This window comes from Triturus cristatus, chromosome 3_2 (genome assembly GCF_964204655.1).
Source record: "Triturus cristatus chromosome 3_2, aTriCri1.1, whole genome shotgun sequence".
NCBI classification, from domain to species: Eukaryota; Metazoa; Chordata; class Amphibia; order Caudata; family Salamandridae; genus Triturus; species Triturus cristatus.
The window spans coordinates 981,093,854-981,111,110 of record NC_140584.1 but is presented as its reverse complement, the minus strand read 5'-3'; the positions used below and the strand labels follow the sequence as shown (position 1 = coordinate 981,111,110).

General features: G+C 43.4%; 1 protein-coding gene across 3 annotated transcripts in view; it reads left to right on the top strand.

Moving 5' to 3' along the window:
* Positions 1-17,257, top strand: part of LOC146858930 (P2X purinoceptor 1-like) — a 725,716-nt gene that overhangs the window by 361,774 nt on the left and 346,685 nt on the right. For all 3 annotated transcript variants that reach the window (XM_085649572.1, XM_085649574.1, XM_085649573.1), the window contains exon 3: positions 7,099-7,170. In XM_085649572.1, coding sequence (XP_085505698.1) covers positions 7,099-7,170 — 72 coding nt within the window. The remainder of the gene's footprint in view (positions 1-7,098; positions 7,171-17,257) is intronic.

Here is a 17,257-nt window from a genome sequence, read left to right as displayed (position 1 = left end):
GTGCTTGTCCTGAGATGTGAACCTTTCATCTAGGCCTTGAGGTATGGGGTCTGCTGACAAAGCCCAGAGGTCTTATTTTTTATAATAAACTATTTCTTACCACGGGGAGGTTGGTTAGGTATTGTAGTCCTTTTCCACTGTCTTTATAAAATGATATCCCCGTTGTATTCTACACATTTGTGACAATGCTGACTATATTGTGTTTATGCATTTTGCTGCTAGTAATGGCACGTGTACTGTATCATAGAGCGCGTTAGTTAAAATAAACATTTTAAACTACACGCAGATTACTCTTATTGTGGACAAGTATGAGTGAGTGAACCAGAGAGTTGTCTGGCTCCCACGATTCCTGAGAGAGTCGGGAGTCTTGTGTTCTGGGTTGTCTAATCATTGGTAGCTTCGCTGTTAGTCGGAGAACGAATGAGACACTATAGCTAGTCGGTTTGGGATTTTGGGTACTAATGTGGTAGGTCGGTTCACCTCTATTCACTAAGGTCCTTTTTTCCTGTGCATAATTCTGTGTATGTGCAAAATCCCTACAACATGGCGCCACCAACGTTTGGTCCGGTTCTTATCTGCGAGACGCTTGAGTAGTGCTTGTGCTTGTCCACAATACCCTCACTTCGGATGTATGACGTTACAATGCATACATTTACATCGCGGTACATTACATTGCGGTTTTGACAACGCAAGTCGTTACAACGACTTGCGTTGGAGGGCGCTGGACTTAGGAGTAGTAAAATTTACTATTCCAACTCCAGTCTACGTACAGTAGGGAAGGTGTTGGATAGTAAATTATACTATTCCTTGTCCTAGAGCGCCATCTAGCGCAAGTCATTGTAACGACTTGCGTTGTAGAAAACCGCGATGTAATGGCATCGCGATGTAATCCCCGCATTGTAAACGATGTTTCCCCCTCACTTCTGCCTCCCGGAGACAGCTGTGATGGTGAAAGCTCCTGTATTGATGTTCTTATAGGTTCTTTCAAGCTTAAAGTTTTAAAACAAGGTTTTGTTCTCTTTATTCTAAACCCATTGTTGCGCTGCCGCTTATTAAGTTCTTCTTCTTTGCTTCCGTGATGGCGCTTAATATTACGCCACAAAGTCGCGCAGCACTCAGGGTTTATTTGTCTCTACATGGGGTCCCTGATGCTGGTGTTGCACTGATTTTTGTTGTAGAAGCGGATCCAGCATACCACTTTGAATTGTTTTACTTTTGGGTCACCTTTCAGCAGTGGACGGAGCAGATAATCTGTTTCATGAATACACTGCCATGGCTGTTCCTCATGCATATCAGACCTATCGGACTCAAGAGGTTCTGCTCACAGCTTGGCAACACCGAATTTGGTTTAATGGTGTCATTCCTCACCCACTCATGCCGTTTAAGTCCTTTATCGATAGATTGGGCCACATGGTCCGATTTGGCTGGGTCTACCCCTCACCCAGCTATGGTGACCACAGCCACGCTGGCTGAACTTCGCATGTTACATACTTCTTTAAGACGCGTGCATAGAGCTGTTATACAGTTCAACTTCCAGGACTGCTGGACCAGGTGGTGTTACTATCAGTCCTGTCATGGTTAATTCAGTAATGGGCAAGCGCCCACAAAATAAGGCCGATTTACTTAATTGGCTTGCTGAAAAATTTGAACAACATGAAGCTGTTTTTCCAAATACAAGTCCTGTAGAGAAATACAGGATATTGACGATAAGTTTGCCTAAAGACTCCTGAGGTGGCTGATTGTAACACCTGGGGCAGGGTGTTTGCAGCCGTGTATTCGAAGTGTTTCGGCACTCCCTCTATGACGGTACTCCCCTCCGTGATTAAACGTGTTCAAGATGAACACTTTGCAGAAGTGGCTGTCGAGCTGGGGATGATACTGGTGGGGGTGTTCGACGTGGTTGCTGATATGATCCTTGCCAATGTCAAGGGCGGTGCAGTAAGATTTCAAGTAGCTTGGAGGCTGTCCCTGATGCAGTCAAACCACGTGAATTACCAAAGATTATTGCAAAGGCATATAAAACAATAGGCCGCAGTAGTTTGGGTGTTAAGCCTTTTACCCAAACACAAACACAATCTCAAACACAACAGAAAGCTCAGTCTGATAAAGACGGGCGTCCAGTCTTTCCTAAAAAGAATTGGAAAAATAAAAAACAGGGGCAGCAACAACAGAAGCAGGGTTCGCGTGCTGGTTCACCGACACCTGACACTTCTGAGCGTACTTATGACTTGCGCGACCGCGTGAAAATTAAGACTCCTGATAGTTTCAAGTCTCTGATCAGCGTCCTCCTCGTTCTTCACAGGACACAGGAAAGAAAGTTAAATGTGCGTGTGCACATTTCTGTATATGTTATTTCACCTTGAGAGCAGGGCCTGACTGGCCTTTTTTGCTCGATGCCTATGAGACAGCACAGCTGTCTGTTGTGCTGAAGACATCCTGGGGACAATGTGACAGCTTCCTTGACAATGCATTCTGCCTATTGCTTGACATTGCATTACACATAGAAACAGCAAAACAGCAAAAACAAGGAGAAATTACCATTTCTCCTTGTTGCACCAGGGTAAGACTATGTTTTCCCTGCCCTTAATTTTTGGCGCTGCCCCATATTTACGCCATGCTTGTAAATATGGGGCAGCGTCAAAATCAATGGGTGTTGCGGTGTAACGCCCACCACAACACTTTTTGCCCATTCCTTTCATACTAAGTATAGTGTGAAACGGTGCTTTATTCACAAGGCGGCATTAATCCACATTAAGTGGCTTAATGCCACCTTGTGAATAAGGCGAAGCCCCTTTCATCACCACATGTCAAGAAAATTGACGTTGTGGTGGCGATAGGTGCTTGTAAATATGCCCCTATGACATTCCATTCCATTATACTCCACTCTTTGACACTATACTCCATTAAACTCTACTATCCTCTACAACACTCTACTCCACTCTGTGCCACTCCACTTTACAACACTTTGCTCCACTCTATGCCACTATACGAAACTCTAATTCCCTCTGTGATGTTCCACGCAACTGCCTCTATGCCAACCCCTGCATTTTACTCCATTCTATGACAAACAACTCCGCTCTACTCCATGCCACTCCGATCCATGCCACTCTACAATACACTATGCTACGCCACTCTATGATACTCTGCTTCATTCTACAACACTCCATTCAACTACACTCATACCCACTCTATGCCATTCCATTCTACTACACTACTCCACTCTATGCCACTCCACAACAATCTACTTCTCTATGCCACTACAGTCTATGCAACTCCCTCTATGCCGCTGCACGTTACTTTACTCCACTCTATGCCACTCTATGCCACGCCACTCTACGGCACTGTGCCATGCCACTCTATGCCACGCCACACAATGCCATGTAACTCTACAACGCTCTACACCACGTCACTCTACCCCATTCTACGACACTCAATGCCACGCCACTCTCTTTTGCGTCATTAACTTTTAACCATGCTGGAGTACAACATGACTAAAACACTTTGGCAAAGTCAATAGCTCTTGCATAGGGGAGACCTATTGGCTTGGCCAATGTGTGTTTTCCATCGGGTTTTCCCCAGTGGATTGGAGCCTTTGGAGGCATCTCTGCAGAGCGAGAAAGGAAGGTAGGAGGAAGGTTGAGAGAAAGCGGTCAATTGGAACAGAAAAGAAAGAAGAAGAGAGAATGGATGAGTTGAAAGAGAAAGTGCTGTGAGGCGCTGATTTGGTGAGTCAGTGGCTGTGTGAGTGACTATATTGGTGAGTGAGTGGGTGTGTCAGTGGCTGTATGTGTGAGTGAGTGTCTGTGTGAGTCACCGTATGGTGGGGTGAGTGGTTATGTAAGTGACTTTGTGGATGAGTGGGTGGCCGTTTGAGTGGCTTTTTGGTTAGGTAAATTGGTGTGTGAGTGGCTGTTTTGTAGAGTAAGTGTCTGTGTGAATAGATGTATGGGTGAGTGAGTGGACGTGATAGTGCTTGTATGAATGTGTCAATGGTTATGTATGGTGATAGCATCACCGAAGACATCATCCTCAGAAGCTCCTATCACCACCACAACATCACTTTTCTTGATGTTGTGGTGGCAATAGGGGCTTCGCCTTATTCACAAGGTGGTGTAATGCGGCTTAACACCGCATTGTGAATAAGGCACGTTTCACACTATACTTAGTATGAAAGGAATTGGCAATGGGTGTTGTGGTGGGCGTTACACTGCAACACCCATTGATTTTGACGCTGCCCCATATTTACAAGTGTGGCGTAAATATGGGGCAGAGCCAAAACTTAGAGGCTGTATGTGTGAGTGAGTGGGTGTTTGAGTGGACCTATAGGTGAATAAGTGGGTGTGTGAATAGCTGTGTATGTGACCGTGTGAGTGGCTATATAGGTATGTGGTTGTATTGGTAACTCTGTGGGTGAGTGAGTGGTTTTATGAGTTCTTGTATGGGTCTGTGACCGGGTATCTGAGTGGTTTTGTGGGCATGTGAGTGGGTGTATGAGAAGTTGTATAGGGGTGAGAGTGAGTGTGTGAGTGCTTCTGAGGATGATGTCTTCAGTGATGCTATCAGTGATGTCATTTGCGATGTCATCAGTGATGTCATTGGTGATGTCACTGACCATCTCATAAGTAATGTGATATGTGAGGTCATCAGCAGTGCATTGCGTGGGTGTAAGTTATAGCTAGCTCAGCTAACTAAAACTGCTGAATTTCACTGGTTTTGTATGAGTGACACCTGAACCTAACTATAACATCCTTGTAATCTTTGTTTTTTTCAGTAAATTGCTAAGGTATTTTTAATGTTGTATCCTAACTATACCATCCCTGTAACCTTTGTTTTTTAAGGGAATCGTTAAGGTTTCATTTTTTTTTAAATATTTCCTAAATGTAACCATTAACCTTTGACAGTGAGTGTACGAGTGAGAGAATGATTGACTCAGTGAGTCTGTGAATGGGTGTGTGAGTCTGAGTCGGTCTATTAATTGGTGTGAGAGTGTCTAAGTGGGTCTGTGAGTGGGTGTTTGAGTGCCTGAGTGCACCCTGTTTTTCCCTCTTCTGCTCTGTTTTGCCTTTTCTGCTAGTTTTTCTGCCTCTGTTTTGCCTTTCCTACTCATTTTTCTGCCCTCTGCTTTGCCTTGTTTTGCCTCGTCCTGCTCGTTGCTGCCCTTTATTTTGCCTCTTTCTGCTGGTTTCAGACCTCTATTCTGCCTCTTTCTGCTAGTTTCAGATCTTTATTATGCGTCTTTCTGCTCCCTTCCGACCTTTATTCTGCCTCTTTCAGCTCATTGATGACCTTAATTTTGCCTCTTTCTGCTTGTTTCTCACCTTTATTTTGCCTTTCTGCTCTTTTCTGACCTTTATTCTGCCTCTTTCAGCTAGATTTTCACCTTAATTTGACCTCTTTCTGCTTATTTCTGACCTTTATTCTGCCTATTTCTGCTCATTTCGGTCCTTTATTCTGCCTTTTCTGCTCCCTTCTGACCTTTATTCTGCCTCTTTCTGCTCATTTTCACCTTTTTTTGCCAATTTCTGCTTGTTTCTCGCCTTTATTTTGCCTTCCTCTGCTCGTTTCTGACCTTTATATTGCCTTTTTGCTTTTCACCTTTATTTGACCTCTTTCTGCTCGTTTCTGACCTTTATTTTTCTTCATTCTGCTCGTTTCTCACCTTTATTTTGCCTCTTCCTTCTCGTTTCTCACCTTAATTTGCCTCTCTGCTCGTTTCTCACCTTTATTCTGCTTCTTTCTGCTTGTTTTTCACTAATATTTGACCTCTTTCTGCTTTTTTTCTGACCTTTATTCTGCATCTTTCTGCTAATTCCTGACCTTTATGTTGCCTCTTTCTGTTCGTTTCTGACCTTAATTCTGCCTCTTTCTGCTAGTTATGACCTTTATTGTGCCTATTTTGCTCTTTTTCCTGGGACTGGGCGGCCGTGGGGGGTGGCTCCGGGGGGGGGGGGGGCGGGGGGTGCAAACGGTCCCCCTCCTTTGATCTGTATGGGCTGGCCCCAGGGAGGTGGTGGACCCCGGGCTGTAAATGACCTAGGATGGGGCTGTGTGGCCACCATCTCAGTTTTAATTGTATTATAGGCCCCGGGGAGGTGGTGGTCTGTGGGGCCCGCCCCCCCCATTACTTTTAATTTAGCCCTGGGAGGTGATGGTCCCTGGGGCTTAATGATTTAAAATAAAGCTTCATGGAGGCGGGGTGGTCTGCGCGGCCCCCTCCATTAAATTATAAAAGCCCCGGGGAGATAGTGGGCTAAAAGTGCCTCAGGAGGGGAGCCCTGTGGACCCCCTAATTCTTTTTTTCATGCATGCCCCCAGGACCTGGCCCACCTGGGGGTTAAGCAGCAGAGAAATGGGGGCGCAGCATGACTCCCGCATGACTCCTGGCAAAAAAGAAAAAATGCTTTTTGGCCCTTTTAGGGTACCAAGGGGACCCCAGATCACTGTTAGAGGGTCAGGGTATTCCTATCCTGCCCCCTTTTCTTTTTTTTAACGTGTTTTGTTGAGCTCGGTTGAAGCAGAGTACTATCAGATGGCTGCTAACACTTCCTGGTTAAAATGTTGGCAGGCAATCAAATTTCAGCAAAGGGACTGTTGGATCCTTGTAGGATTCACGTCCCTATGTATACAAATTCTTTTTGATATCTCAAAAACCCCTGAATGGATTTACACCAAATAAAAAAGCACTCTTGCTGGACTAAGAGCTAGCTTTATGCCAAATGTGGTATAGTTATGTACAGCGGTTCGGGCTGTAGCCATGTTCAATATCCCTATGGGAATAAACATGGGAAATGCACTCTTTTTGACCCCCCCCCCCTTTTTCTCGGCCCCCACTTGACGGGTCGCCTTGAAACTTACTATGCACAACAACAATCACTGACATACCTTTTTTGGGAAAGGTTTGTGAAGATTCATCAAACGGCACTAAAGATATAGGCAAGTCAAAAAACATTTTTCCTATGAAAACTAGGTCCTAACTATAACTACCTACTGGCGGCCACCAGTATTCAATATATATATGAAACATTGTGTCTGTATATAGATATAGATATAGATATAGATATATATTTATGTGCTCTTACCTTGGTGCTTTCTCTTCAGGGAGACAGCTCTTTTGTTGTGATGACTAACTTCATCGTCACACCCGGACAGACGCAGGGGATCTGTGCAGATGTAAGTATAATACTTATTTATTATATTTTAATAGAGATAAAAAAATAAGTTGTCTACAGTTTGTTTCATTGTTTATCATGTATTTTCTCACTTTACTCCCTGGTAGCCATGTTCACTATTATTCATTAAACTGTAAAGGTCACATACACAAAAAGGCAAGAAATCTCCTCAGGCACATGGCTATGACACAGTGATTCAGGTACTCAATGATTTGAATGGTTATTCCTACACAATCATTTGGTTATTCCTTCACAATCATTTTGAACGTTGCAATTCTAAGTGTCCAATCATGATGCATGCCATTAGTTCTCCTAGTGAACTGTAGGAAATACATCCCATATAATTGGTATACTCCCAACCCTAAAGTGAACAAAATAAAATAGCATTCCATCATTTAACAGTCCCTTCTCTGAACATTCTTCATCAACTCAACAATTCTTTTAATACACAGTTCATGCAGTGAAATGAAGAACTTATGACGCTTCACATTTTACCATTACATTAACTCGTTCTCCTCCGGAATCTTGAACAGGAAGAGGAAAGATTCCTCCACCAATACACAAGCAAGTTCCTGTCACTCGATCATTTATTTTGATTATAGTTTTGGATTGCCTCCAATCTTACCCAAAATTATATGTCTCAATTTCCTCAATCTTGTGTTGGAAAGACCTGATCATACATTTAAGAAAAAAAGGAAGCTAGTATCATGTTTTCATTTCCTTAAACCACATTTTATGTCTTCTTTTTGTAGTGTCAACCTCTATTTCCTGCATCATTCTATTCAGGTATAACTTTTAAAACCTAGGGCCTAATTTATGAAAACCGTCGCATTGCTGCGTGAAAACAGAGATGAAACAGTTTTCACTGAGGACTGAGTGTTCCAACGTTCGGACGTGAATCCGGAGTTAGCTCTTGCATTTGTCTCATCATTTCACAAGTTTTCTCTCTAACATTTCTTTACCGGTGTGCAAGGGAATATGTCCTTTCCTAAAGATTCGTGGTTTATGCCTTATAGGGGCTGTTGCAAACAATTGTCTGTGACAAATCCCCACTTGGTGCATGTCTGGTGTTTGGAGTTGGGCCACGAGTCCCACTACTCCAAGTTGTGTGAGTAGTGTGCCCTGATTCACCCTGGAATGCAAAGCCAAGATGATTGTTGCCAATCACCAGAGGAAGTCACATAAGGGTGACTCCCACTCAAAGTCAAAGGCACAGGCCCATAACCACTCTCACGCCCGCAACAGGTTGTCATAGTCCAAGTTTTTGTGTAAATCTAAATCCAAAAAGAAGCGCAAGAAGTCCAAGCAGGCCTCATCTCAGCCTTTCGACTCTTGCTGAAAAGTCGCAAGGATCTCAAGGTACCTACGGTCTAGCTCTCAGTCCCTTACTATTTGGCCGATTGATTATGCAGTTCATTCTGATCCATCCCAAATTTTCGGGTCTGTCAGCGATGTCATAAAAGACTGCATTTGAGCTCAGTTCCTATGTGCCCAGCCCTTATGCATTCTGACTCTGATAAGAGAGTGCCTTTAAATAGGAACATTCGATACAGTCTCACATGGGCTTTTGATGTAGAGGCTGCATAAATCAGGGTTTTACTCTACAGCACTCCAAAGGTTCGGCTAATTTCTTTCTAATAAATCCCTATCTGTTTAGCTGGATCAATTTAGATCGCACCCCCATAGCTCTGAATACGGTGTTCCCCAGGGTTCTGCTCTGAGCTCTACACTATTTCATGTGCATGTCGCACCACTTGCCATTCTGGTTAGAAAGTGGGGCTTTGATGTTTGCTAACCAGTTGGTGACGGTCAGTCTAACACCAAGCAAGATCTAGCAGGCTGTCTCTCGAAGGTGGCTGGTTGGATATCAGCACACTGCCTGAAGCTCAATACAGAGAAATCTGAAATCTTGCTGTTTGGTGGTGCTGAAAACTTATGGCATGATTCCTGGTGGCCTCCTTTGCTTGGCACAGCTCCAGTGCCGAAAAAAGCGGCAAAAAATCTTGGTATCATTATAGATCAATCCCTCACCATGAAAACCCAGGTGTTGATGACTTGTGGCAGTTGCTTGGACTGTTCATACTCCTTTGAAAGTTGTGTAGATGGATTCTGATGGACTGGCACCACACGGTTTCCAGGGTCTGATAATCAGTCGCCTGGACTACGGAAATGCATTATACATGAGTATGGCGGACTATCTATTTACACGCCTCCAGACAATCCATAATGCAGGCGGTAACCTGATTTGCAATAAAGGCAGACAAAACTCTGCAACCGCCTGCTTAAAATCACTACATTTGCTGCCAGTACATGGGAGGGCTCAATTTAAGCTACTCTGTCATACGCATAGGGCTTTGCGTAATTCTGTCCCACTGCTCCTGAGAAATAGGGTTGAATTCTATCAACCTACAAGACTGCTAAGAGCATGCAGTTTGACCTTAGCTAAAGAGATTAAGATCAAGAAATCCAGAGTGGGTCGTTCCTTTCCTTTTTTGGCAGCGACCCACTGGAATTTGCTCCCCTCCCCCGATATTCAAAGAACAGAGGAATACCTTGTATTTAGGAAAAAACAGAAAACTTGACTTTTCCCTGACTAGTGTAGCTCTGACTCCAGCCAGTATTCTGCAGAAATCCAATGGTAGTTATAAGCGGCGTGATATCCTTCCGGGGATGAATGCATGCGCTCTACAAAAACCGTAAATAAATGAATAAATAGGAGTCGCCCTCCAGTGCATCAACAACTATTCAGGTTGAACTCTCACCAACGCCAACCAGTTTTCAGTGGCAATGTTGATGGTGGGGGTGATTTCTCCCCACAATATGATGATGACAATTTGTAAACGGATCTACAAGAGAGCAGTCGACTGGACACTTCCCCTGATACAGGACTGATATCTCCCCCTGACATGGAAGAGTCTACATCATTTGGCATGGTCACTAGATGGGCGTCCAAAGTCTTGAAAATACAATTGCCTTCTGTTGAGGTAAAAACCAACGTCTTTACAGAAATGCTGCAAATCAGGCAATCCTCGTCTGAACCCCTACTGCCATTCAACAAGGCCCTGATGGACACCCTATGGGTAGACTTGAGGCATGTGGAAAGAGGATATTTTCCTCCACTAGCCTCTTTCTCAGATTAATGCCAGCTGTTTGGTGGCAGGTATCGCCATGCATTAGGCGCATCGGTTCCTGAGATCTTACCAGCATTCCTGGAAGAATTTCACACTAGTTTGGCACAGACCATTTCGAGTGGGCTAGAATATGGCCAAGTACGTCATCGGTCAGGCCTAGACACATCAGACTGCTTAGGTAGAACCATCAGCAAATCCACTGGCTTCTTGGGTGAGGTTCAGCCATCGCTCATGGATATGCCTTTTGATAGATCTCACGTCACGAGAAGGCCGACTACACGCTTGAGCACTTTAAAGAGTGTTGATCTACTGTGAGCTCCTTTGACCTTTAAACAACCACAAGGTAGTATTCCCAACAATTTCACTCCTTTTGAGGTATTGCTAGGGGTTTCACCTTCAGACAGCATCTAGGCCCGTTGCCCGAACAACAGGACCCCAATCCATTTGGGCAGGGTAGGGGATCTGCCACACAGCGTCCAGGCCACCAGGGACAGTGAACTTCCTAGTCCCTGGGCCCTCCAGCAGCATCCAGCCTATTTAGTTTAGTGTTAGCAGTCAATATTATGGTCCATCTAGCAATCACAAGGACATGACTCGCAAACCTGTCAAAAAAGGAGGTTTATTAGGTCATGTGCAATTCCTTAAGCGGCCATAACATGTCATACACTACAACGTTCCAGACTGTATGATACAAGATTTCATTTTGGCAGATGGACCTGAATGGAGACAATGCCACATGCATCTTATGCCCTTGCAATTGCTATAAGGGCTATATTATTGACTCTGACTCGCTTACCTGTAAGCCTTGAAATGTTCCCAGGCCTGCGTGATGTCACAGGGCGAAACACATGTTGGCTGTTATGGCATCAATTGACTGCTATCGCTTAAATCGAAGAACATGGAATAAATTCTTCCCATGTCATGAATTGAATCTCTTCTTTGTCTATATAAACAATTGATGAATGCAATTAGCTTTGTATAATATTACATACGATACCTATGTTGGATATTATTTCCACTACTTGATACATGTTGGATGAACATTTAATTATTAGATGTGTGATGCCTTTTCTCCTAAAACTCAAAAAACTGTTATCACATGATAGTTTGTTAACCATTCTATCCACTTCCTTCAAAATTTTTCAATGTTAACCTGTATTTTAAAAATTAAAGATTTTCTGATTATTTTTCTCATTATCACTCATTTCACATGGAATTCTAATACGTTAAAGTTGTGAAAAGTGGATTTTTTTTTAAAAGATTGCTGAAAATAAAGATTGTTTATGTGAGTACATGCGTTATATCATATTGACACATGAAAATGTTAGCACACTTTTGGGCTATGTTTCAGACTATTGAGGTTCCAGCAGCTTAGAAGTAATATTTGTTGTCCCATTCAATATAATTATAGTGAAGTAAAAAATACACTAGTTGTAATGTAAATTAGGACTTCACTTCCATAAGACATTGCCTCTAAGCCACCCACTTCAAACTCTGTAAATCCTCTAAGTGAGGAACGGTGATGGAAAGGTAAATTACATTGAATTCCCATGAATAACATTGTCTGCTGGATTAAGAGAGTCCAGTTTATTTAGAACATTTTTGCCTGTTCCTAAGTGGGTATTTGTTTGACCACTGGTTGTAATTTAGTGTCTAAATATATAATCAGTGGTTGAAAATGGAGTTCATCCCCACTACATCAGGTTTACACATACAATCTTTAAAATTCTTATGCGTTTTAGGTACCAAATACATGTAAGGTATTTTGTATTTCTGGATGTTTCTTAATGAGTTTTAGCCTTTGCCCACTTGTTTTCTTCTGCAACCTACAAAAATGTGGATTGGTAAACTGCAGTTCCATTTTCTCTCATACAGTTGTCTCTCTTTAATCATCACATCTTCTCCTGTTTCTTCACTGGACATTGCTTGCTCCTTGTTTGATTTTAATTTCTAAAACGTTGATCGTTCTTTATTGACTTCAGCTATTTACCTTTCCACCAGATAAATAGTAACTTTTCTGTGCTGTTTACTCGGTCGCTGGCTAAATAGTAGAAAATATTTATTTTTTGGGCTGGCGGCCTCGAAAATAGGAGAGAAACTTTACTATTCACCCAACCGCTGGCTAAATAATTGAGATTCTGCACTGTTTGGCTGATGGGCATAGAAATAGCAGAATAACTTCACTATTTACCTTGCCATTGACTAAGTATTAGAGATTCAGCAGTGATCAGCTGGTAACTTTACAAATAGTAGAAAGACTCAATTATTTACCCAGCCCCTGGCTAAATAGCAGAGATTCTACACTGTTTGGCCGGTGCCCATGCAAATAGTGGAAAAGCTTCACATTTTACGCAGCCACTGGCTAAATAGTAGAGATTCTAAACTGTCTGTGCAAAAGGCAGAACAACTTCGCTATTTACCCAGCCACAGGTTAAATAGTAGAGATTCTGCACTGTCTGACTGGCAGGTGTACAAATAGTAGGAAAACTTAAATTTTTACCCAGCTGCTGGCTGAATAGTAGAGATTCTGTGCTAATTGGCTGACAGTCAGGCAAATAGCAGAAAATGTTCACTAATTCCTCAGCCGGTGGCTAAACAGAGGAGATTCTGCACTGTTTGGCCGGCAGCCTTGCAAGTAGCAGAACACGTCACTATTTACCTGGTCGCTGTCTAAATAGTAGAGATTCTGCTCTGTTTGACCAGCAGATTTTAAAAACCTTTTCCACCCACTGAGGCTGCCAACATCCTGTCCTAAAGGGACTCTTTCCTCTTTCCAAGTTAGTTATTACAAAAGTTTGTGGGTCGTTAATTAATCAATATTTTGCGACAGTAATTGCAGTCACAAACTATCAATAAATTCCTTTCTAAATTGGAAAGGGGAGGGAGGAAACCTCTTTATTGATCCGTCCGATTTGCAATTCAGAAGCGATCACAAAAGCACAAAAGTCCTTTTACTAGTCTAAAGAAATTTCCAACTCGTAAAAAACTTTTTGCACCTAATGATAAGTACTTTTGTGGTACCAAACCTTGTGATTTTGCGACATGAAGTCCTCCGTGTTAAATCGGATTTTGAAACCGTCATTAACTTATAGGCCGAAGGTCCCCAGTGTTTGAATGTTTCCAAGTTATATTGAGAGACATGGTACAGAATGCCACTCTAATACACCATGGGCCAAAACGTAGCGACTTGGGAGGCCCTTTATTGAGCTTCCTCGTACTCCCTTACATTTACCATTAAATGTGACAAAGGATAAAGATAATTAGAACCTTTGCAAGACCAGTTAAAGCTGTTTACTCTTATAAAGCTATTGACTCTCTCTTACTCACAAAGTCATGAGAATGTCCAAGAGCCAGATATAGGATTACCAAAAGACTCCATGTAATAAGAACACCTCTTTTTCGGCAGCAAATCAGTGCATACTGGAATTATTAATTCTGGTTCAGTTCAATAAAACAAATCAAACTAAAAAGACTAAAAACAATGATTTGTAATAGCAAAATCCAGAAATGAAAATGTTGTATCCCAGTAACATAGGGGGTGATCCGCCAGACGTGCAGCGGTCCCACACCGCTAATTAGGATGCGCCACCCTGGCGGTCATATTCCGCATGTAAGCAGTACCCAACACAATGGTGAAATGCCATGTTGTGCATTGCCATGCACAACGTGGCAGGCACTGCGCAGTGCCTGACGCATGGCAATGTATGGTAAACCCAAGTGCAGCCCCCACACCCACGGGGGCCCGCAACAGGCCCCCAAAGTGAATCCCCAGCAGCCTTTCCATGGCGGCATCACCACCATGAAAAGGCCGTGCCAACTCTGCCCGGCTGGCAATCGGAATGATTGCCGACCGGCGGAAAAGCGGCGGACGCACTTTGCGTCCAGTATGATACCCCCTACCATTATAATATGGCGGGGGTAAATCGGATTGCGATGACGGGCAGATCGCCACCGCCAGGCCGGCAGTGGCGATCCGCCTGCCATCCTAATCAACCCCATAGAGTCATCTAATATTTACGGTGATTTTATCAAAATAGAAACAATTGCATAGCGCCCCTTATGAAGTGACCAAAACAGTATAATTGAGAGGCTTCATTCCAATCTCATGACAGGAGTAAGGAAAACTATGGGCCTGATTTAGTGCCTTATTGCGAGTCTGGTGGTCCACGGACAACCAGACTCACGGGGCGTGGCAGTGGCGGTCTTCCTACCACCCTGTTACCACCAGGGCAGTCAGACCATCCTGAGGCCACCACAACCGCCATGGGTCAGAGATGCTTGGTGGTGGCGCGGTGGTACTGAGGTCACAGTATGCTTGACGGGGAAACATATTACGAGTTTCCTCACTGCCACATTTTGCATGGTGGTGCGACCGCCATGAAAAGTGGCCCCCTTGTGCCTCTGTGCCACCCCCAGTTCCTGCAGGTCATGGACTTTGCAGTCCATGCCCTGCAGGAACTGCCGTTGACGCTCCCATTGCTTTGACTTTTTCATAGGCACCGCAGTGGGACCACCACAGAACCGCTCGCCAGAGAAATAATAAGTCATACTCTGGCGGGTGGTCTTTAATGGCTTTGGCAGTCTCAAAGTGGGGCAGCAGCGTGGCGACCCGATCCAAGACCGCCAAATGCATAATAAGGCCCTTAGATTTTCGAATATGGAATTAACTCCCAGAGGATGGCAGAGGACAATACCTCCGACATCCTGAAGCACAAGTGCATATCAAATTTAGCGTTGTCCTCTTGCAGTTGACAGGAACATCTACCAGGGTGGCTCCTGTCCATGCACGACATTTGAAGGACAGCACAGTCAGACATGATGGCCGGCTAGCAAACTTTTAAACAATGTTTTGTTTTTCAAACACAACATCCCATAGCGGAAGTGGGAGTTTTCTCTCAGGGTGACGGGGTCATTCTTTTTTTTTCCTGTCCCTTAAAGCCAGTTTTTACTCTAATAGGGTATAAAGTCTTCGGCAGCCAGTATTTTGTTGGGCCATCAGAGAAAGTATGCTGTTGAGAAACCACAAGCAAATGAATGGGACTATAATTAATTGAATGGTACTATAATTAATTGGACTGAATGTCATTGGAATATGAATGCATTTTCCCATTAAATTAGAGAAAGACATACTGGCATCAAAAACACAGAGGAAAAAAAAGAGAGGGCCTCATTTATGAGAAGTGTCACATTGCTGTGTGAAAGAAGTGATGCAATACTTATCAGTGCGCCCTTCTTGCGACATGATGTATGCGTCATATCTACTGTGTGACGCATCATGTTGCAAGTAATGACAGATACGTCCGTATTACTGATGTATTTGTCGGCGTAAAAGTGGCGCATTGCTGGAGTTGTGTCAGAAGCATGATGCAATTCCAGCAATGTGTCCTTTCACATGGGGCAACCTCCATGTGAAAAGCCTGCTTCACCTTTGTGCCTGCCATGAGGCAGGCGTAAGGTTTTGACGCATCGATTTCACTGCGCCACTCCTATAACCCTTTCTTGTGGGGGAATGCCCACCCTGCATATATTATACCTGACTCTGGTATATTGTAGCGCAGGGGTTTACGAAGTGACGCATCTGTCTAGATGTGTTACTTCGTTAATATGGCGCAATATGGTACATTATTTACGCCGCCAGTGCGTCACAAAAAGTGACAAAAAGTGACACAACAGTGGCATAAAACTAAGCACCAGAGATTTTTATTCATTAGCTTTAGTACAAATATTGTAAGAAATAATACACTGAATATACAGAGAGATTTTTTCTTACCTCCATTCTTATGACCTACTGATCGATCATTTCACAGTTTCACTTAATACTTATATTCCAGACAGGGGATGTGGATCCACTGCTAAGACTTCAGGACTGATTTGGGGTGTTCATCTTTCAAATACAATTTTCTGGCTGTCGTTCACCCACAAATCTTGTGCTAGGTGATGGCTCTCACATCAGCAGCAATAGTGCTGGTTCCAAGCAGAAGTATCCAAAACAAGAATACAATGAAACATGAGATCTCAGCAACTAATTACCATCAGCCTTTCTGATAAGCCATCAGGCACAGCCATAGGGACAACCGTGATTAGAAACTTTGACACTTTTATCAAGAGAAATCTATGACCTACCACTTACTTCTACCCTATGTCATCTCACTCAGGAAGAACTAATTAGCAGCCCTATGTTAAAAATTACCTCACAGAATTTTCAGGCTAGCCTTTTGTGGAAATATGGATTTTTCTGGTCAGTTATGTCCCCTATCTTGGACCCCAACGGTTTCATGTATAAATCACAAGTACATGTATGTTCCCTCCAGTTCCAGTTATGAAGACGCAAACACATGTGCGTCCACCGCCAACATGTCCTCTTTCAGATCCGCCATAAATGGGCCGGATATTCCATTCCTAAGTACGAAAGGCCACCGGCTTTATATGGTTCACTTATGCCATTTTACAGTCCAGGTAAGTAGGCCCTGATTCTGCCATCAAGCTTTTCTTGCCTTCTGCCTCTGAAAGCTTCAGTCTGAGCTCGCATCTGTATCCATGAACTTTGTCCTCATTCTCTGCGCAGCTAACGGTGCCTGACATCAGCCTGTTGCCTGCCAAAAACTGTATTTCACCTTCGAAATTATCTGCTCCGCTCCCTACCCAATGCATTCCTGACTAGTAGTTTAAGTAAACATTCTTCCAGCTACCGAGCAAAGGGCCCGGCTTCTCTGTCTTTATGCAAGTAATTCATAGCCCTGTTACTATGGAAGATTCCTGCCCCCGCATCTAGTGTAGACACTTAGACGCTTGTACACGCACTAACAGTCAGTATAGTCAGTATAGAATAAGATTCTACTCCAAGAAGGCCTCTCTTTTGGATAACACAGTTCTTTAAACATAGGATGTTAGATATGATTTGGGATTAGGTTGACTTGACTCTCCAGACTTCTGTCGCCACATGTAGAGCTAAATGTC